This window comes from Lycorma delicatula, chromosome 10 (assembly GCF_047948215.1).
Source record: "Lycorma delicatula isolate Av1 chromosome 10, ASM4794821v1, whole genome shotgun sequence".
Classification (NCBI taxonomy): Eukaryota; Metazoa; Arthropoda; class Insecta; order Hemiptera; family Fulgoridae; genus Lycorma; species Lycorma delicatula.
This window is the reverse complement of record NC_134464.1, coordinates 37,668,267-37,690,684: the sequence shown is the minus strand read 5'-3', so window position 1 is coordinate 37,690,684 and position 22,418 is coordinate 37,668,267. Positions and strand designations below refer to the sequence as shown.

The following is a 22,418-nucleotide window of genomic DNA, read 5'->3' as shown; positions in this document are numbered from 1 at the left end:
CCGATTACCACTTCTGATTGTGTACTTTGTTAAACAATCTTTGATGATGATCAATGATAATAGTATTCTCTGATATTGAAGGGTGAATGTGTGTTGTCTTTGGTTAAATTTTTATCACAATTCCTCGTCTGAATGTGTAGTTACTTAATTAACTTTTCAAAGCGGTCAATGATAAGTGTATTCTGTGATTTTGAACAGTGAATTTTTTTTGTCATTTTTTTATTTTTTATGGTCTTTCATCTTCTGATTTGATGATTACTGAACTAATCTTTGAGGGCGGTCAATGTTACATTTATTCTGCGATATTACAGCTGAATATATGTTGTCATTGGTTTTATTTTTATCTGATTCCTTGTGTGATTGGGTAATTATTTAAGTAATCTTTTATGCCGGTCAATGTCATTTGTATTCTGCGGTACTGTAGGGTATACGTGTGCTGAATTTGGTTTAATTTTTATTCTATTTTTTTTGTTATTGGTTAGTTAATGAAGTGAATTGAATAGGGCGAAAAAAATGAGCTAGTGAATCTATATGTGGCCTTACATCCATTCAAGATGATGAACATTCAGGAATTCAAAACTGCTACAACAGACTAAATCATCACAAAATCCACATATACTATATTAAATGATCCCTGACTGAAGGTATGCTAGCTTTCTGAATTTATAGACATCTCCATAGATTCCAATCAATATATTTTACACAGTGTTTTAGATAAAAGCACTTCTGCTTGATGGATGCCATATTTGTTTAAGTCAACTAAAAGCAAATTTGATAATACTTCTCAAGGATGTTTAAACTTTATTCAAAAGCATCAGAACTTCTTTGATGTTTTATAATAGTAGATAAAACATGAATTTACCATTACCTGCCAGATACCAAATAGCAGCCAGAACAGTGGGTGGGAACAGGTGAAAATGCACAAAGAAAGATAAAATGGTTTTCCATCGTCAGGAAAAGTCATGGCTTTGATTTTTTTGGGATTCTTATGGTGCCAAATTCATAGACTACCTGATAAAAGGTAGGACCATCTTCAGGGAGTATTATGCTTTACTACTGAACTAAATGAAGGGTGCTAAACATCCACACCTGGCCAAAAAGAAAATCGTCTTTCAGCACGATAATGTGCCTGCACACATATCTGTTTAAATATTCCTAAATATACATGTCATGTTTAAATATTCTTCTACATATGGTATTTTTGGTTCCCAGTGATTGCTTCCTTTTTCCAAACTTGAAAAAATGGTTTGCTGGATTAAGATTTACTTCAAATGTTTTCATTTGAAAGTCAAAACTTAGACAACTGCTTATTTAGTAGTTGGAATTATACATTATACTAAGAATATTAAAAAGTTGAAAGTTATTGTCTAAATGTATTGAAAATTGAATGCGTTGACTATGTTGAAAAGTTTTTTTTTAAATTTGAAAAATCTTGTATTTTTTATAAGGCCGAGAACTTTCCCAATAATTTTTGTATTATTAATTTGCTTTGGTTTTGAAGTAAATATAAAGAGAGAACAATCTAATCATACTGAAAAAAAAATTGTTACTTTTAGATAAGTAAATGATTCTTTTTTTGTAGTACATCCATGCAGCAAACAGTATGAAAATTATTTTAAAAAAATATATATTATATATGTACGAAGTTAGTTTTTTAAGTATTGATAAAAAATGTTATTATACTATTATTAATGTTAATTATTAAGCTATTCATATAATAATCTTATTGAAAATCTAGAAAATTATATTGCAAAGGATGTTGTACTGTACTTACTTTTTGTTATGATTGTGGAATAAATTATACTATATATTAGATGAGTTCAGAGATAAAAGAATCCTTCCTGTTTTTACTCTTTGTTGACACTTTTATGTAGGTTTTAACTGTGAACAGAGGTAATTCTGGTTATTCTAACTACAATGGATAGAAGTTTTACAGTTATAATATTTTTTCAGATATTTACTATTATAATTATTTGTAGTACAACAAATATTTCAGCAGAAGTAAGATAGTTTGCTAATTTATATGAAGAAATAATAATTTTCTTTTTAGATTTTGAATCAGTCATTTAAGAAAGAGCTTGTTGGCATCAGTTTTAATTTTTCAGAAGACACGTAAAACTTTTTTTAAGGAAATTAGTAATTCATACTTGTGTTTAATAATGATGCAGTTACAAAGTTCTAGTGTAACTTAAAGATTTGGGTATTTTAAATATTAATATTTTTATAGTATTTATGCGAATTTAAAATAATAGAATCTACCCCGTTTCTAAATGAATGGTTAAGCTAAAAGAAAAAAGGCAAATAATGTTCAATAAAGTAACACAGAAATAATAAAGGAACGATAATCTATTATTAATTATTATGTATGCTTTGTATTATTTAATTAATCAGTGTGCATGTTACCGAATTAAATTAAAGAAAAAATTATTCGGCTGAAACAATTTTTATTTTTTATTTTTCTATGTCTGTGTTGGTAGTAGGCCACGGAATTATGTCTTTATAAAAATGTTGATGATCTTCTGGAATATAACACAGCAGTTTTGGCAAATTTTGTAGTTTTTTCTCATTGATGGACACTTTTTTAGGGAACGCATATGTTGAGCAGGCTCACAGGTACTCTAGTGCATATTTTCAGCTCAAATGTGACAAAATTTCTTATGTACTTTGATGCACAAACTATCCCTGGATGGTTGGAATAATAACTAAATTCCATGAACATTATAGGCTGCAGCATTAATTTCTCATTCTGTGGCACTCTTTGTGTTTCACTTGAAAAACAGGTTTTTTTATAAAATGTTTACCACCATGCGCTAATATTTTAAATACCCTGGTGGGATGTAAATTTTAAAGTAAACCTACTGTTTTTGCAGCATTTTCAATGATCTCAGTAAATTCAATTATAGAATATATTTGTTAACATTTTCAAATAAATCTTTTTATGAGGCCAGAGTCTCAGTCACATGAATTAAACATATGGCCTCTGACAGGAATGACACAATAAATTTTTTCATATCGTTTGGTCTTGGCTAAGGCTGTGTATATTCTAATCAGAAAGTGATTTTTGTTTTGTCCCACACATCCATCTGAGAAGAGATGGAGTTGGGTCACTATGTCAGGGACAAAATGTTTTATTATAATCAAGAATGAAGGAGCAAACTTTTTGTTTGCACCCTATTCTCCTTCACCTTCTTGTTATACATACATAAAAGATTTTCCTGTATCTACATTATGTACGTTAAATTCATAAACTCATAGGTGTCAGAGATAAAATACATCCTGCACTTGGGATCTGCAGCAGGGGCAGTTTTTGCATGAAGTCGAAACAGAGTGAAATAATCTTATTGTCTTTCTTACTTGCTTTTTCACTTTCTTTCATTTTAGTAAAAATCCTTTTAGCATGGGGCTTGTGTACCATGTATTCAGCCACAGCGACTAGTTTGGTACATTCAATCAATGTAAGGCTTTTCATTTTTACTACAAGTTGCTTGTATGTAATACATGTGTCTATTTTGGGCTGCTTGAAAGTAAGTTCAAAGTTATTATTGAAATATTTCAAATAGAACTTGTATTTAACTTGACTAGTGGGGTGCTTCTCTTTAAACATTTCATACATTTTTTTAACGTTCAACCTTGCATCTAAATAGTGATATTCTCATGATGAATAATGACTGCATTCACAAGAAATTCAAAAATATGATCATGAATTAGTCTACATTCATTTTCTGTTTAGCTTGGTTCTTGTTATTGCCTCTAACTACTGAGGATTTCCCAAGCATGAGTAGTGTTTTAATTCTGTTGTAGGTACTTGCCTGCAACTGTTGTCAGTATGTCTTGCTGAATAACTTTTACTTTGTAATTTGAATGCTCAAGGCAAGATACTTAATTTTTTTAATTACTTCACTCTTGTATTCTTTATTGACTACACCTTTCTTCCTTTTTGTTTTTGGAAAATCTAATACATTAAAAGCACAATCCTCCATTTTGTCAATTTGTTTAACTGCAATGAAATTCCAAAATTCACCATCAGATGTCATACATTCATTACAGAAAGGTCTCATCTCCTGGAGTTGTCACTTCTGAAATGAATGCAATATTCAAATGGTGGAATTGAGCTATTTCTTTACAGGATATGTATTTACCCAATAGAAACACATACATACAAAAAACACATTTTGTACAGAAATTGTCATTAAGCCTTTTCTTAAATGACTGATTCTTATATTACTAAATCTTTTTAATGGGCTGAATAATAAAATATCTATTACAAATGAAGGATAGAAATGATATTCAACTAAATATTAATAAATTAAATGGATCAAAACTTATCATGCAGTTAGTTAATGACTAGAAGGAGGGGGTAGTATTGTTGATTTGATTGTTAGTTAACAAAAGATTTCTATAGTGATATGATTCTAATTTGGTTATTTCATTATTTGTAATGAATAACTAGGTTTACATTATTTAAAAAATGCAGTAATTTGTTATAAATTATATGCATAATAAAACAAGATTCTAAAACCATAAAAATTGTTAGTGATCTTACTAGTCAACCCTGAAAATTGTACAGACATTCTCAGGAAAAATAATGTCCCATGTCAGGCTTACTAATAAAAGTTAAGAATGATTTTACAAGTTGAATATGCTTTTGTATATGAATTCAATATGCCTAGACTACCAAAATTTGGACAATTATCAGCCCAACTATTGATATCTGCACTCTGTTCACCAGAGATTGCCTGTATAATAAACACATTACTGTCAGAGAATCCTAAGATCCTTTATGTTACAGCTATGGTAAAGCCTGCAACAGATGGTTGAACTGTCAAAACAAGGAATATCACAAAATGCCAATTTCTCAAAAATGAATGTTAAATATTTTATTTTTTTCATGGCAGGTTTTGTCTGCTAAACAATCAAGCAATTTAAAAAAAAATTGATTTATTTAAATTGTGATACTGTAGTACTACAAACACTTTTTTATTAAATGAATTATTTATTATTATTTTAATACTCATACTAATTCCATTATATACGATAGTTTTTATTTTTGTTAATAAATTAAGTGAGTAGTTAATTCCTACAATTAATTTTGAGTTATGATTGCAATAAAACAATTATTGTTTTATGTTCGCATATACTATTATTTCTTTAAGCCTAGAAAAAAAATGGGCTAGTTTGTTTTCACTGGCCAATTTATGATTAGATCATGAAAATTTTTAAATAAAAGCACTTATGTTAATACATTTTTATAATAAGAAGGATACAATTAAATTCATGATAACTCCCTGCCAAGGGATACATAGAGTAAAACGGTCAAACTGTGAATTAAAGAATATCATCTTTAGTGATCTACTATAAAAATATAAATAATAATATGAAAAGTTTATAGATGCATGAAAAGAGTTAGATATAAATGCTGAAACTGTATACCAGTATAAAAAATAAAATTAATTTTTTTCTTTATTGTGAAAAACAATTTGTTAAAATGTATATATAATTTATTTCATTAATATAAATTTATGATGTTTTTCTAGGGAGAAAATCCATATGAAAGTACAAAATCTATTAAATTAGTATTTGTCAATGCAACTAAAAGGTGTACTGCCAAATTAAACATTTTACCAGGTATGAAAAATGTTGCAATTATTTTTTTTTATTACAAAATGAGAAAATGTATATAAAAAAACCATCTTCAGGAATCATATATAAAGCTGAAAGTTTGTCTGTTTGTTTGTTCTCACATCACTCGAGAATCAACCAACCGATTGCTTTTAAATTTGCAGGATATATTCATGTTAACCCAAGGAAAGTTTCAGGCCACAGGGAGCCCTAGCTCCCTTGGAGATGAAGTTATCAATTAAAGAAAAAAAAAATTAATCCTTTTATTTCATTACTAGCAGACTCGGCAATGCTTCGCTATTGCTTGATTTGAGTATATAATAGATTACATGAACATTGAAAGCTTGATAAAACACAATGAAATGGACATTACAGAACTTCACAAAATTTAACCTTTCCCCTTTTCCCTTCCCCTTTTTCTTCTTTCCCATGACCCCATGCCTTTTCCAATTTTCCCATTTTCATTTTTATCATATTCTCTTTTCCCATTCCCTTTCCCCCAATTTACCCCTTTCTTCATCCATTTCTCTTTCCCTTTTCCTCTTCACCCTTTCCCCTTTTCTTTTTTCTCCTTTCCACTTTCCATTTCTTCTTCTTCCCTTTTACGATTTTTCCCTGCACATAAATCAGTCCTTTTTAGTCTGTAGCGGACACACATATCGGAAACATTGAAATGGAATCATAAAATATTTAGTATAGCATGTGCTGCTTTTACATACAATAGATAGCGCTGTTTTTATAAAAAAAACATGTTTTTACTTGTAACAGGTGTGACATCTTAGGTATATAAGAACACACGCGTATTCAAATGCAACATTATGACAAAATTTCAAAGCAATCGATGAAGAACTTACGGAAATATAAGATTGTGAACAAACAAACATTTACATTTTTATTTATATAGATTATATTTCTGTCACTTTGGCAACAGAAATAAATTATTAATTTTCCATTGTTAAAGGTGTGAGTACTTTAATTAACATAGTTACTACTATTTAGTTTCTTTTTCAGGTTTCTATAAAGCCTGAATATTTTAATTGTTCTTTATCAGTATTATTCTTGCAGCTATGAGGGTAACAGTACACTATAGGGGTTAAGAGGCAGAGCTCTCTGGCTAAACAGAAACGGCAAGCGAAATGAGCTCTGCACAGCCACCTGGCAAGACGGGAATGGCAAGTCTGTGGTAGAACCCAAGGAGCCCATGGAGTTTGCCTAGGTTTAGGGATCCAGGAGGCAGACCCCCCCCCCCTGGGCTAGAAAATGTTTAATTTGTCTTATTAGCTGTAGCTCTATTACCATACCTTTCATAATAAAACATTTTAAACCATGGTTACAACTGACAGCAACTATCATTTTTCAGAAGAAAGTGAAATCTTCAGTATGTTACATTTTTACCAACAAAACCTACACAGATAGGGTATGATGCTTGTGTGCATACTTAAAACAGATTACTATTGCATGCAGGAATAAGTATAAAGTGATAAATTTTCAATTCATTTTTTAAAACTGGCACAATTTGACTAACCGTATTATTAACTCTATCTTAATTTCCCATCTAGGTAGTGCTATAGCACAGTTATAGTTCTAGAAGGGAAAGTATTGTATTTGGTCCAATTTGGACATATAAATTTTTACCGGTTCTTGACGTTTTGACACCTAAGAAATCCAAAAAGCCAGATGTTAATGTTCGTAAGTACGCGTGCGCGCGCGTGTGTGCTTGTTCGGTGTCGGCCTCTAAATCACCTTATATCTCCAGAACTACTGGACCTATTTTGACAAAATTTGGTTAGATATTATGGGGCATTAATGCCATTAAATTTTCAACTTAAAAAAGTCAAGGAGGTGAAGCTGTAGACCAAGGTCACCATCAGTAAGATTTCGCCTAATTAAGGTTACATTTGTCTCAGGTACATTTGCTAACGATTAGAAAATAACAATATTTGAAAAATATTTTGCAAAATCTCACCCCCACCCCAAAAAATGCTCTAAACTACTGGGACGTCACTGATGAGAGTAGAATTAAATAAATGAATAATATTTAAAGTGTAAAACTGTAACTCTGTGTGACTGGGTCTCGAATTCGATACCTTGATTGACTCCGTACCTCGTGCGTTAAGCCTCACAGCTACACCAGTCTGCTGACTATATAAGTGATATTAGTTCTTTGTAAATTGTGAAATTACATTATTTTAGTTATTGCTAACTATCGCCTCTAGTACCGCCACACCCGCGCGAATGAAATACGGAATGCACGCGCACTTTTGTTAGAATCATTGAATTAAATAAACGAAAAAATATAACTAAAATAAAAATAAAAAAAAAATATATATATATAAAAATTAAATATAAATAAAATTATAACTATTTTAAATTAAGTTATGTATGTAAACCGTGCATCAGAAACAATCCATAATTGTAAGACTTTCCTGAAAAGCGGCTTTAGCCGCATGACAGGTAAATCCTACAACTGTGTTGTCAGTTTTTTTGTGAAGTTGCCAATCAGTTGACTGGTTTGAACTACTCTCCAATCGTTTCTGTTCTGTGTTAATCTTTTAACTCCAACATATTTACTGTAATATACAATTCAATAATCTGTTTTATGCATTCCAATCTTTGTCCACAATTTTTAACTTATACTCTAAATATAATATAATATTATATAATATAATATATATAATATTTTTAACTTAAATTTCTTTATAGCTAACCTAACTAACCCTGGATACCTTAATAGATGGTTCATCAAAATATTTTGACTCTATGATCTTCAACTACATATTTCTTTCTTTCCTATTCATCTTATCAAAACCCTTTATCTTTTTTTTCATTTTATTTTACGTTTCATAACAATAAAGTGTTATAATCCAGAGAAATATTCAAGAATTTTTTCTTACATCTATTTTTAATACTGAACAACTTTTCTGCTTGAAAGTTCTCTTTGCTTGACAGGGTGGTTTTTATTTTGTTTTTCCTTTGCAACTTTACTATCTAAGTAACAAAAATTAACTTTTAAGTATTTTTTGTTCCCTTATTTTAGTATTTAATTCTTTATTATTGAACTTTCAGTCACATTTCATTACCTTCATAATGAAATTTTGATTTTCTTTCATTTTCATACTGAATTTTCTTGTTGCAATAGATTCATGTCATTCATTACTTTTAATTCATTTTTTATATCTACCAAAATAACAGTTACTCTATTCTCAAAATTATCCTTCCATTCACACATTATATCTTCTGTATACAAGTTGAAAAGCAACAGAAGCAGAATATACTGTTTGTCTTGTTTATTTTTCTCTATCAGAGATATCCTTCTTAATCTTTAATGAATTGTAAATAATTTCTCATTCGCTATATTTATTTTGATTTAAATAATTTACATTTTATTCTCAAAATTTAGAATTTTTTTCTCCAGATCTATAAATATGATTTATGTAACAGTATTCTTTTTAAGATTGTCTTTAAAAAAAACGTTTTGAGATCCAGAGTGATCTCATTTCTCTTTCATCTCTACATGCACGTAACCCTAATAAATAATATTTTACATAATGTTTTCCTAATACTATAAAATTACTTATGTAAAATTTTGTTTGAAAAACATTTTACCTGTACAAGATTTTTGGTCTCTTAAGCAGCTTAACTTTAGAGTAAAAGCTAGCTATTCACAGATAAAATTTTAACAAATTTCACCTTAAAATAGAAGATTGTACTGAAGTTGATTTTTAAATTATGGTAATCACAGATATCAAAATTCAGGCATGAATGGTCATTCAAGAATGAGTGTGTTTTTGACAGTATTTATTTGCAGCAGTTCACTTTGGTTAAAATCAGATTCTCTTAGTAGTTTTTACAATTCTTTTTGCTTAAATTATAAGTATTTACATACTGATTTAGTTCTTACTTTTTAGTTTTATTTTTTAATTTATGCCAATCTAAAGCCTTTTAGCTGTTTGACACTTAGCAGACCAATTTTATGTAGATAGTAATTGGTAAATCTTTTATAGACTTATATATCAGTCAAAATAGGAAAGTCTTGTAAATTGTTTATTTACATATATTGATTATTTTACTTGACAAAACAACCAAATTTGGATGATAAAAGGTTAACTATTAAAAAGAATTAATAAACCATTTTTTTATAATTGTTTTAGCACATTTTGTGTAGACATTCAGTCACTTTAGTTCAGATTATTTAAAAAATTGTACTTATAATTTACTTTGCTTAATTTGTTTTTAAAGAAATAATAATAAGTGTTCTGCCCAAAGGCAGGTTTCACATCGCCGCCCTCCATTCTGCTCGATTCTGTGCCATCTGTTTCATTTTCTAGTAACTTCCTTCCTTTTTATATTGTCTAACATTTTCATTTGTCTCTGACCTCTTGCTTTCCTCTCCGTTACAAATCTTCCAATGCCGTCACTAACAGGCAGTCATGTCCCAACCAACTGCATTTTCTTCTTTTTATTATTTCAATAATCACCCTCTCTTCTCCCACTCTACAAAGCATCTCCTCATTCTGAACTCTCTTCGTCCAGGTGATCTTTTCCATCCTCCGCCAAACCCACATTTCAAAGGCCTCCAATCTTTTCAACTCTCCCTTCCTAACAGTCCATGTCTCTGTCCCATAAAGGGCCACACTCCACACAGAACATTTTGCAAGTTTTTTCTTTAGTCACAGATCTAGTTTGCTACATAGCACTCTCCTCAGTTTGGTGAATACTTCCTTTGCTCTAGCAATTAATAATTTAACTTCCTGATCACACTTCATGAATTTATTTAATGAAATTAAATTATGTAGATTAATAGAAAAGATGATTTGGTAATAGAACCTGTAACTTTTCACCATAATTGTTACGCAAATTATCAAGATTCAAAATAATCAGTAAATGTATGACTTAATACAGAGAGAGTAATATTCAAGTGTTCAGTAACTTGAATGGTACACATTATAGAAGTTGGCAATCACATGTGCTAGGTTTATATTTAAGACACAAATGATTAATGAAGATTGATTAGATGAATAACAGATAAACAAGGTTTTACTGTTTAAAGTATTTGCAATTGTTTTTTTTCTTTTATAAGAAATAACGGTTTGAATATGATTACCAACTACAACCAACAGTGATGAATGTATCTGTAATGTTAATATTAAATGTTTTTTAATGAAAATAGTAAATGAGAATTTTTAAAGAAAGACTGTATAAGGTTACTTCTTCTATGTAATACAAAATGAATGATAATTATTTACAAAATATATATATATGTAGCATGCAAAATTAAATCTGGATCTACAAAGAAACCTCTCTTACAACTGATGGTTCCATAACACTTGGATATCTCAAGGAGTACATCTTAAAAATAAATGTGGAGTAAGGATGGATGCCAATGCATCGTCACGTTTAATAATTGATTGTCACATCATAAATCACCCAAATTAAATAATACTCGGTATAATTTCATTTAAATAAGTATAACTGCCTTTATACAACAAAAAGTAAATTACTACTATACAGTTATTTAATAAAATTTAATTTTAATAAGAAAATTTGAATACATACAATTTGTAAATATTTAGTAGCTACTATGTCCTTTCCTATTATTTTTAAACAATACATTTGTATAAACAGGTAATATGGTTTAAAAAAGCCTAGAAAAGCCTACGCGCTTGCCTACATGCTTTTGGAAACGTCCGCCCACTAGTGAACTCGTTATCCTATACGCTTCCGTTAGCGGGTCCGCTTACATTTTTGCTAGCGCTAACAGGTCCGCTTCCGCCCTTTATCACGTACATATGTGATAGATATTCTAGTATATTTCATTATATTTCGTTATGTCCACGATGTAGGATTATAAACTAATTGCCGAGGGGATCACAGAGATTCGAAAAAGCATAAATAGAAAACATGCTCGGCTTGACTGAAAGAGAACAATGTATGCGAAGTTTAAATATATTTCCAAACCGATCACCAAATTTGTTGAGAAAATATCGAACGGTGAAATAATCGAACAGGATAAGCCTAAAAATAAAGTTGAATTTGCAATTCCGTTAGATCGTTATTTTTCTGTTTAGCCTCCGAAACCACCGTAAGGTATTACGGTAACAAGAAGGTAAGCAGATACTTAATTGGATCAGAGAAATGATGTAGAATGAAAAATTTTCATAAGACAGCAGGTAAAACATTTAAAATTTCACATTGTTTGATTTAATCTCTTTTTTACATTTGGATTGAATATTTTGTATTATTTTTTGTTTTGGTTTTAGCAATGGCATTGGAGGCCTTATATCACGATAACAGTTCATTGTTGCCACCATCTGAAGATTCAAAATGTTACATATTGTGTATTTTGCAAGAATTTGGATTGGTAATTATTAAAATAATAACTATTTGAAAATTCATAATTACAGTTGTTAATTACAATATTTTTAATAAAATTCACAACCTGATTTCCTAATATATGGAATATCTCAAGTATTCTGTAACATTCTACAGCGTTACAAATAAAAATTAAAAATGCCAAGTAAAGATAAAATGCCAATGGCTGGAACCATATTGAATAAAGTATCTTAGATAACCAAAGTTAAACAGTAAACGATACAGTTTACTGAATGTTACTGACATTTATTAGTGACTAGGGCCTAACATCTGATATCAGTAACCTAAATTAATTTTTACTCTTTAGGATATTCTGACTAAACAAACATATAATAAACTTAAAACTTGTACTTTCATTATCATCCATAAATTTCAATTTAAATTTGCAATAATTTTTACTTGCTTTGTTTTAACTCACAGTGTTTTTTCAATTTTTTTTCATTTTTGTTCTCAAATCTTGCACCTTTAATTTAATAACACGCTTTCTGACATTGCTGATTTATGAAATTTTGCACAAGTTACTAAGGTCAGGTGACAATGCAATATTCCACCATTACTTTTGCAAACATTCCCCATACGGGGGTAAATTAAGGGTGCAGGTGTAATAATTTACATACTTCCTGACACTGCCTATTGATGAAATTTTGCACTGTTACTAAGGTCGGGTGACAATACAATATTCCACCATTACTTTTGCAAACATCTCCTGTACAGAAGTAAATTAAGGGTGCGGGTTAAAAAACTGCAAAACAGCTATGCCAGGATTTTGGGGTCGCAGATGACACATCCGATAGCCATGTGATGCAAAAAAAATTACAAAAACTTACAGAAGTTTGGTATGGAAGTTTTTGTGGTTTTGAATTTGACAACACTTTGTCAACACTCATATATATAAATAATGATTTTTGGTGGGCAGTATGTTGAGACAGCTCCTGACGACTCACTTGGCTCCGTACCATTCACACAGCTCTGTATGATTCACTCGGCTCCGTATGTTCATACAGCTCCTGGCAGTATCATGTTTGTCCTCAGGTGAAAATCATCTCTCTTTCTTTATTTTGTTATAGTAAATGATTGAAAATTTGTTTGATATTTTATAAATATATCAGAAATTTTACTGTATGATGTTATGTTTTGAAATTCAAGTTAACCTACTAATTAAACTCATGCAATGTATGATAATAATTTGATTAAAGTATGACTAAAAAGTATAAAGCAAGCTTTTAAAAATTAAAAAAATTTTTTTAAATATTATTACACTTTGTTTCACCAAAAAAATATTGATACACATGAAATATATTCAAAAAATTTAAAAGTAAAAGAATTAATTACTCATAAAACTATTAAATATATAACTTACTATTACTCATATAACTTTTAGCACTACATTCATGATTACAGAAACTTTGTCATTCAATGAATTTTCATGATGAAATTAAATTACAGTACTTTATATAGACAAATTGATTGATCTGTGTTGCATAAAAACATGGTTGCACAATCTCTCATGGTGTTGGAACCAGAGATTTTGTATTATTCTGTGGCTGCATGATGCTAGTGAAGGCCTGTTTCTTCAACACTGAATATCAAAGAAGCTGGGTATTCACTTTCATCTGTTACTTTAACTGGGATATAAGTATGGTTTTCAGTGACTGAAAAATCTATTACTAAGTACTTAATGCTGTACAAACTGACTCAGTTAAATCAATCAAACCATCCTTTGCTAGCTAACACACCTTCAGTTTCATCTAACTGTTGCTTTATAATTGAAAAGTTGCAAGTACATCTGCAGTGATAGTTTTCTGAAAAGAACTACATAAGCTAATTTGGTTAATCCATTCTATTAAAATGTTTTCTACATTCCAAGAAATTATTTTCTTCTATAGAAGTATAGCACTTGCTTACTTTCTTCAATCATTGGTAATCATAGGAATCATTGGTATAGCTTTTACTTGATCAAATACCCCCAATAAGTTAACCATTTTACCCGTAATCACTCATTTTATTGTAGATGAATGAAAACAGTTCTGCCAACCAACAGTTTTAAATAATAAATCTTTAGAACATGTCAATACATCCTTTCAATGATCACTTCAAAAGTCAAGAAGTAGGCTCAGCAGATCGAAATCCATACTGTTCATATTCACATCGTGCAAATTGCAAGAACTTGATTATGGAAAAAGACTCAATTATTACAAATGATTCATGCGTTTTGTTCACAATATCCAGTTCTTAGATAAAAGTTTCTGTAGTAACGAACCATGTTTTCATCTAAGTGGCTATTTAAACATATTGCAGTGTAGAAAATTCTCATGTTTTTCATGAGACTACATTATATTCAGAAAAGATCGGAGTTTGGTGTACAATATCTTACTTGAGAATAGTGGGTACAATATTTTTCACAAACATAACATCCGAATGCTACCAGCAGATTATAACTGACATCATAACAATGCTACAAGATTAATAAAACTGCTAGTTGCAATAGCCCACATAACAAGTAACTAAACAAGTTCTTTGGTCACCTAGTTGCCATATTTGTCATCCAAGGAGTTTTTTTTTGGGATTATTTAAAAGAAAACATGTTCAGAAATAAGTCTTATACAAGTAATCAACTCGAATGAAACATTAAAATTGAAATATTCAATATTAGTAATGGCAAGCATGAATACAGTGGTTGGTAACATGGAAAAATACATTTATGCTTCTATACTTGCAAATGAAGGGCATTCTGAATACTTATTATAACAAAATTACTATTACTAATGAAATTATTTAACAATATTTATTCTCTATTAACATTTAATAATTTTTTCATATTTTTTACCCTTATGGGTTGTTGTAACCTTTCTCACCTGTTTATGCTAGTTTAGAAATAATACTGAAGGCAATTTAATTTTTCTGTGCAGTTTCATTTTTTTGTCTTTGTTTGTTAATGATGTTAGTAAAAAAAAAAATTTATCAAAATTCATTGAATTAAAATATTTTCAGATGGATGAAAATGCCAATTATAACAAACAGAAGTTTCAAAATATTACAAACTCAATGCCTAAATCTCGTTTTGTTAATATTATTACAACAAATTTAGAAAATTGCATCAAAAAAGGTTGGTAGAATATTATACTTTTTAATTAATGTATATTTTCAAATGTATATTTGTTCTAAATTATTTTCTTATTGCAAATGATGTACGTAATACTGTTTGACAATACAAGCTACAACAATATTTGACATTATACAAGTTCCTTTATCACAATGAAGCAGTGTGTATAATGTTACATAACAGAAGGTTTGTTCGATTTACATTTTAACCAGTCTTTCTTGTGATTGTTAACTATGCGAAATATTACAAAATCAGTGCCTAAATCTTGTCATGTTAGAAGTACACTAAAAATTTAGATATCAGTATCAAAAAAGGTTGGTTGAATATTATATTTTTTAACTACTGTAAGAGGCACCTGTCCAGAGTTAATTTCTCTGCTGTTCACTATTTAGTGTATTCTTTTGGAGAACAAAGTGAGGATATTACTTCTTGAGATGAATATCAAGAATTAGCAGTATATTCTGCTAATTAAAAATGACTTGGCTTTTCCTAGCAAGTCAACTAGGGTATATTTACTTATTATTTATGAGAATGTCTATGTTGTTTTCAGGAGTGATTTGCGAGTCATGCAAATTGTTTAGAACTATTATGGTTGTTGCATACATATACAAGGTGCTACCCAAAAGTTCGGGGAATTTTACCATAAAAATAAAATAGCTTACAATAACTTATAATTTCCACTGTCTCATTCAAAGTTATCCGCTTGGGCATTGATACAGTGATCTCAGCGTTTTTCCCATGATTCCATACATCCCTTCAAGTCTGCAGGTGAAGTGTTCGAAGCACGTTCTGCGTTTCTTCCTGAATCTCCTCAACTGTGTTAAAACGACGGCTTTTCAATTGAAATTTTATTTTCGAAAAGAGAAAAAGTCATACGGGGCAAGGTCAGGTGAATAGGGTGGGTGGGGAATCACTACAGTCTTTTTGGAAGCCGAGAAATTCCGAACGGCTAGCGATGTGTGCGCGGGCGCGTTGCCATGGTGCAGAACCCAGCTGTTGTTACCCCACAGATCTGAATGTTTGCACCTAATGCTTTCACGTAACCGCTTCAAAACTTCACAATAAAACATCTCATTGACAGTTTGACCAAGAGGAACAAATTCCTTATGGATAATGCCTTTGATTTCCAAAAAAACAATCATCATGGACTTCACGTTGCTACGAACTTGGCGTGCTTTTTTTGGCCGCGGTGAACTTGGCAACTTCCACTGCGACAACTACTGCTTAGTTTCAGGGTCATACCCGTACACCCATGTCTCATCACCGGTTATGATGTTGGAGATGAAGTTAGGGTCATCTCTTGCTGAATTTTTCAATTCACTACAGACAGCTACGCGATTTTGTTTCTGGTCGCTGTTCAACAGTTTCGGTAGGGATTTTGCAGCAATGCGTCTCATGATCAAATTGTCCGACAAGATGCGTTGCACGGACCCATATGATACTTGTATGATTGTACAAACATCATGGATTGATTGTCTACGATCTGCAACAAAGGCCTCTCGCACTTTCACGATGTTTTACGGTGTTGCGCTTGTTGATGGTCTTCCTGAGCGATCATCGTCATCGACTGTCGTTCGTCCATCTTTGAATCGTTTGTACCACAAAAAGGTTTTACTTTTTCTCATAGCATTGTCACCAAATGCTTCCACAAGCATGCGATGGGTTTGTGCACCAGTTTTTTTAAGCATGAAGCAAAATTTGATGCAGGTTCTTTGCTCTTTAAAATCTGCCATTTAGAACTTCGCCGAAGCAGTAAAACACAACGTTACACAACCACATGAAAGTCAACAATGCAGCCTCTCACCGTCACAGCTGTTGGAACACTGATTCACAAAGAGTACTGTTAGCCACATCTAGCGGCAGCAGGTAGTACCAGCAATGTTTCGCGCGCGAAATTCTAAAAGGACTAAAAGGACACTGGCTGTATAGATCTTAACAAGATTTTGTCCATGTTTTAAATAAAAATAAGTTTATGAAAAGTAAAACGCAAAAAATAAATATGGTACTCTTTCAAATATCCTTTTAATTTTAATCTTCTTATTTGAAATCAGCCCAGAAATTAAAAACTATTGTTTTTACTTTTTAGTTTTAAGTGCTTTTTTTTGTTAACAACAGACCTACATCTTATTAAAATTTCTTATTGAAATATGGAAAATGTCATGTTTAATCGAAAAGTAATAAAGTTAAAATTATATCTATTTTATATTTGACTATTTTCTTGTCATTATACTATACTGTTTATTGACAAAAGGAAATTAGTAAAAGTGGATCATTAATAGTATTTTCTTATTTTTTCAGAAGGTGAAAATAAATGTGATAAGGCATATAAATTTACTAAATGTTTCCAAGATAATAAAAAAAATGCTGAGGTAATAACTAACAGAAAACTAATCAAATTTTATCTGCAGTCAAATTTGAAAATGGAATATCAGATTTTCATAAATTAAACATAAAAGCAAGCATATGTTCAGTTTGTTCATTATTTAAAACATTTTCAGACGTGACACTTTATTTCAGAGGTTTTTAGGTGACTTTGAAAGAAATTTTTAATCATGGCTAAAAGTAATTATTGAAATTCTTTGTGTCAAATCGATAGTTTTATTAGTGGGACGAATGAACTTTTGCCAGAAACAAGAAATGCTAACACAGCACCCAAATTCAAATACTGTTCATGGAACGATCCTTTCCACCTATAAAAATATTTTGAGTGATCGAAAACACAATCTTATTACCGAACATTTGAAACAGTACCTGGTTGTTTACGATTACAAAAATAACAAAATGTTAAATAATTGTTAATTATCGAATTTATCGATATGTTATACTTACTAATAGTATGCTGATGTTGAAATAACTAAAAATTACTACTTTTTTTATTATTCAAAGTTGCATATTTTGACACTTTTCAGGTATAATTTAAGTATTTTTCATACATATTTCAGCCTTTTTATGTTGCATATAATCCGGTCTCTAGTGATATAATATATACTATATATAGTGATATAATAGTAGCGGTTTCATTATGGGTTCGGTTTTATGTTGCTCACGCTGTATTTAATATATATATTATTATATCATTAAAATATGGGTAGGCCTACTAAACGATGTTAGGAGCTTGTTGTATGACTATTTATTGAATACTGCAAAATAAGAATTTATTATTGCATAACACAAATATTATAATTTTGCAATTAGCAATAATACACTTTTTCACCATTTTATACATACATATTAAAGGTAGGTTTACTATTTACATGGATTTTTTGAGGAAAGTACCAAGAAAAAAAAGAATCTTTAAGGAAGAAAAATTGAGAAAGAAATACCATGAATATTTCCACAGAGACTAAACAAAAATAATATAGACTGTTGATTAATATCCTAGTCATTCAGAGAACAAGACTAGACAGTCTTGACTGCGCTCCAGTACGGTGCGCGCGGTCAGTGGCGAAGGATGTCGAGCCATTCAGCTTTTTATTATTTTTCTAAGGTTACAATTAATATGGAATTACTGCAAAAGTATAATCTTCGATTTAAATAAAAATGATCAAAATCAGTTAATTAATGTCAAAGATATTGCATAACATATATTAAAAAAAATAAAATAAAAATTCTTTTTTTTTTACTCGCTAGGTGTTAAGAGGATGTTACAACTACTTGTAAATGTAATCATAAATGAGTTGTTACTTCATTTTTAATATGGCCAGAAGTTTGTATTATAGTTAAGGTGGGAAAAAAACTTTATTCTGTCCAAAAATGTTTAACTAGCGACGAGAAAACTTGATTTGTACTTTCCTAAGCTTAGATTTAGACTTTCCTAAGATTTATAAAAAATTCATCATTTCTGCTCTAGAAAGATTAGTCTATAATAAAATCCGTTTCTTTGCTGTTACATTTTATTGTTAGATTAATTATTTAATGTTACAGAAAGACGAGAAAGGACAAAGAAAAAGTCATCATAAAACCTTACTGTTATAATTGACATCTTCCTATACTGCTTAAAGCTTATTTACATTACTTATGCAGGTTATACACACTTTAACACTGAAGAATTTTAATAATCTGATGTATGTATCACGTGTGTTACTTTTTACCTGGAAACAAATATTTAATGTGATAAATTACCACTTCTTAAAAATTTATAAGAATAAATGTTTCTCACTCTTTTGTCTACTTTTTATACCAGTACTTAACACTGTTTTTTTTTAAATATGTTCCATAAATGCATAAAGAATCATTGTTCAATTTTTTGAAAATGATTAAAGAAAATTAATTAAAAATTAAATTATATTGTCACATTTTTCATTCGTCTTTATGCATGTATGTGACAACTTAATTATCCATATAGCCTATTGTTACAAGTACTTCTTATGTCCTTACATCAAGTCAACCATTGCTGTATATAAAAAACCATGGTGGGTGTGATGCAATATTTTTGCATTTTTATTTATTTTTTTTACTCTAGATGATTCAGACAATTGAAATGAAGTTTTGTTAATTGCTTAATTGACACATAACTGACAGTTCATCAAAAAATAGTTATGACTGATGTTATTTTTTTCTGAAGACTTCTTTGAGTTCAAACCAACTGAAATTGCATCTTTATGTTCAATTTTAAAATAGGTAACTGTAAAGAAAAGAAGAAAACAGGCTAAAATAACAGTAAAAAGACTAGAAAAATAGTCCTTGGATGTGCCAGTGTTGTTATTACAACTAGACCAAGGCTGGGAACCCATTGGAATTTCAACTGCCAGCCTTAACATCCCAGTTCGTTTAAGGTCTTCCTGCACTCCAAAGTGTTTGTGCAGTCACTTATAGTGTTACATCACGAGTTCTGGATGGCTGCTTGCGAATTGACAAAGAACTCTATCTTCTGCATGGAAAGGATTTCAAGTTGGGTGGCAGCTGCTTGAATAGCAGCAATCTGCTAAATCTTCTAAATACTTAGAAACATTACTTCCAGTGCTTGACTCCTGTAGGACAGACTTTTTGTCAGTAATTTTTTGGAAAGCGTGAAAAGTAGGAATGTAGTTTTTGTGGTATTAAGTCATAGCGTTGCGTGTTGCCCAGATTTCAAATTTCAGCAATGCCTTATTGAAGCATTCTTCCAACACATTTACGTGGCCCGCTTGTGAATGAGCATGCGTTGCCAGATGGTAGGTATCATATGCTGCTTTTATATCGACTAAAACCACTAGTGTAGATATTTTTCTATGATATCCATCTGACTTGCGTGAAGTAAACAACATGGTGCATTAGGCTTCGATATCTGTGGAAGCCAGCTTGAGCATTGTCTACAATTCCGTGTTTCGATAAACTGGTTTAGACGGATGATAGCTAACAATCTTCTCTGCCACTTTACAACAAGAGCTTGTTAGGGATATAGGCCTGTAGCTTTCAGCTAGACTGGCGTCCTTACAATTTTTTAAATGGGGATAATTTTTGCCTTTCACCATTGCTGTAGAACATGATTTTGCCATGTAAAGTTTATAGTGCTGAGTAGGGTTTCCTTAGCTTTTCCCCCAAGGTGGATTAATAGTTCTGGGAATATTCCGTCAGAACATCGATGGGAATGTCATTTGTATCGGTGGCATCTTGACCGAGGTCAAACTGAAAGATGTTTTCAGGCTTATTGAAGATGACCCCTAGTAAAGCCCCTAAGGGCTAGGTATGAAGGGTGTGGTGTAACAGTTGGACCCATCATGAGGCAGGTTCCTTCCCTATGGGGTCAAGAGGTTATCTTCACAGATGGCTGATTTCTATGATTTGGGCATAAAAAATTTAGTAAAACACTAAGGTAAATGTTTAAACAAACAAGGTAACTATGTAGAAAAGTAGCATAAAATGTAGAGTGAAATAAAAATAAATTATTTGACAATATCTTCACTAGTTTTGTTTGTATTAAAAAACGAACCATACTTAGAAAATAGCCCTGCCCTTATAAAATATAACATTTGTATAATAAAAGCACAAACATATCATTTAAAAAATTTCTACATTTTAGATCATATATGAACAGAAACTAACAATTTCAAACATCGAATTAAAAAAAATAATAGACCCAAAATAACCAGAACAGAAAATAATATAAAAATAATAGACAAATTTATTGCCTAGAAAAACAATATATATATATATATATATATATATTTAATGGAAAGTATGTGCATAAGGGAGGGAAATACTTTCAAGGGGACAAGGACCAATAATCTGTAAAATTAACAACAAAGTTTAAAAAAATAAGTTGTGTTATTTTCTGAACATACCTCATATAAAGAAAGTACAGTCAGTTTCCAATCATAAAATTATAACTACCTACAATCAACTATAAATAATTACATCAACTATCGTCTCTTTTATTCACTGCACAAAATAACTTTATTTCTTTATAAATAGCTGTTTTTAATATAGTATACATAATTTTTATTAATAATTAACTTATTTCATATTACTCTATGGAAAATTACATTTGATTGAAGTCCTGGGTTCAAATCCTGATCAGATATGGAATTTTCTATATAACAAAAATTTCATTTTTACTCTCACACAAGCTTGTGTTTGACCTTCAGTCATCATTTATATGATGACTAAAAGTCCAAATATAATGGAGCAATTAAACATGCAGCTTTCCAGAAAAAAAATCGCCAGTTTGATTTTTGGTGTTGTTATATTAATAAAAAATGTATCTATGGAAGATTTAGCAATAATTATAATTACTTTGGATGAGGAAGAAGAAAATCAAAGCCAAAACAGCAGTGTGCATCCTGCATTTTTTGTCATTTATTTTGCCTTTATAATTAGTTAGTACAAGTTAAAATTAATTAATATAATATGAATAAGTTGTAATTTTATAAAGGTATAAAACTTTTAAGTCATCAACATTGGAAAAAAGTGCTGGAAAATAATGTAAAATTCAGATTCTTAGAGTTAAATGAGAATAACATAAATATTAAATAAATCCTTTAATAAACAAACTTTATTTTCTTTATATAGCCATGATAGACACAAGCAACATGAAGGCAAAGACAAGCATATAAACAATGCATTACTGAGAACGTACACTAATTTGATGTTAAAAGATAAATACAACAGAGGGTAATAGAAGAATAACATTAAAACTTGATAAGTGACAGATAACGTGATAAAATATATTTAGCATAATTTACAAAATTGCTTGTAAACAATAAATAAAAACCTAACATCTCTACAATTAAATTCTCAAAACTAAAAATACTATGATTAAAATGTAAATTGTATGTTTAGATAAACAACAGTATCACATAGCATTCTGTAGTTAGACAGGCATTCAGCTGTACAATATTAATTT

The 22,418-nt window shown here is 30.2% G+C and overlaps 1 protein-coding gene across 2 annotated transcripts; it reads left to right on the top strand.

Moving 5' to 3' along the window:
• Positions 1-1,876: 1,876 nt before the first annotated feature.
• Positions 1,877-19,247, top strand: LOC142331821 (uncharacterized). Of its 2 annotated transcripts, XM_075377957.1 has the most exons (6): positions 1,877-2,001; positions 5,535-5,625; positions 11,880-11,980; positions 14,983-15,097; positions 17,393-17,463; positions 19,019-19,247. In XM_075377957.1, the coding sequence occupies exons 1-6, from the start codon at positions 1,918-1,920 to the stop codon at positions 19,067-19,069; spliced, it is 513 nt and encodes a 170-aa protein (XP_075234072.1). In that variant the 5' UTR covers positions 1,877-1,917; the 3' UTR covers positions 19,070-19,247. The 2 variants fall into 2 exon arrangements, with proteins under 2 accessions (XP_075234072.1, XP_075234073.1); XM_075377958.1 differs by lacking the exon at positions 17,393-17,463.
• Positions 19,248-22,418: the final 3,171 nt, after the last annotated feature.

Coding starts and splice junctions, on each gene's coding strand:
- LOC142331821 (XM_075377957.1), top strand. CDS start 1,918: ATGGATAGAAGTTTTACAGTTATAATATTTTTTCAGATATTTACTATT. Junction 2,002..5,534: donor CAACAAATATTTCAGCAGAA/GTAAGATAGTTT, acceptor ATGTTTTTCTAG/GGAGAAAATCCATATGAAAG. Junction 17,464..19,018: donor ATAATAAAAAAAATGCTGAG/GTAATAACTAAC, acceptor TTAATGTTACAG/AAAGACGAGAAAGGACAAAG.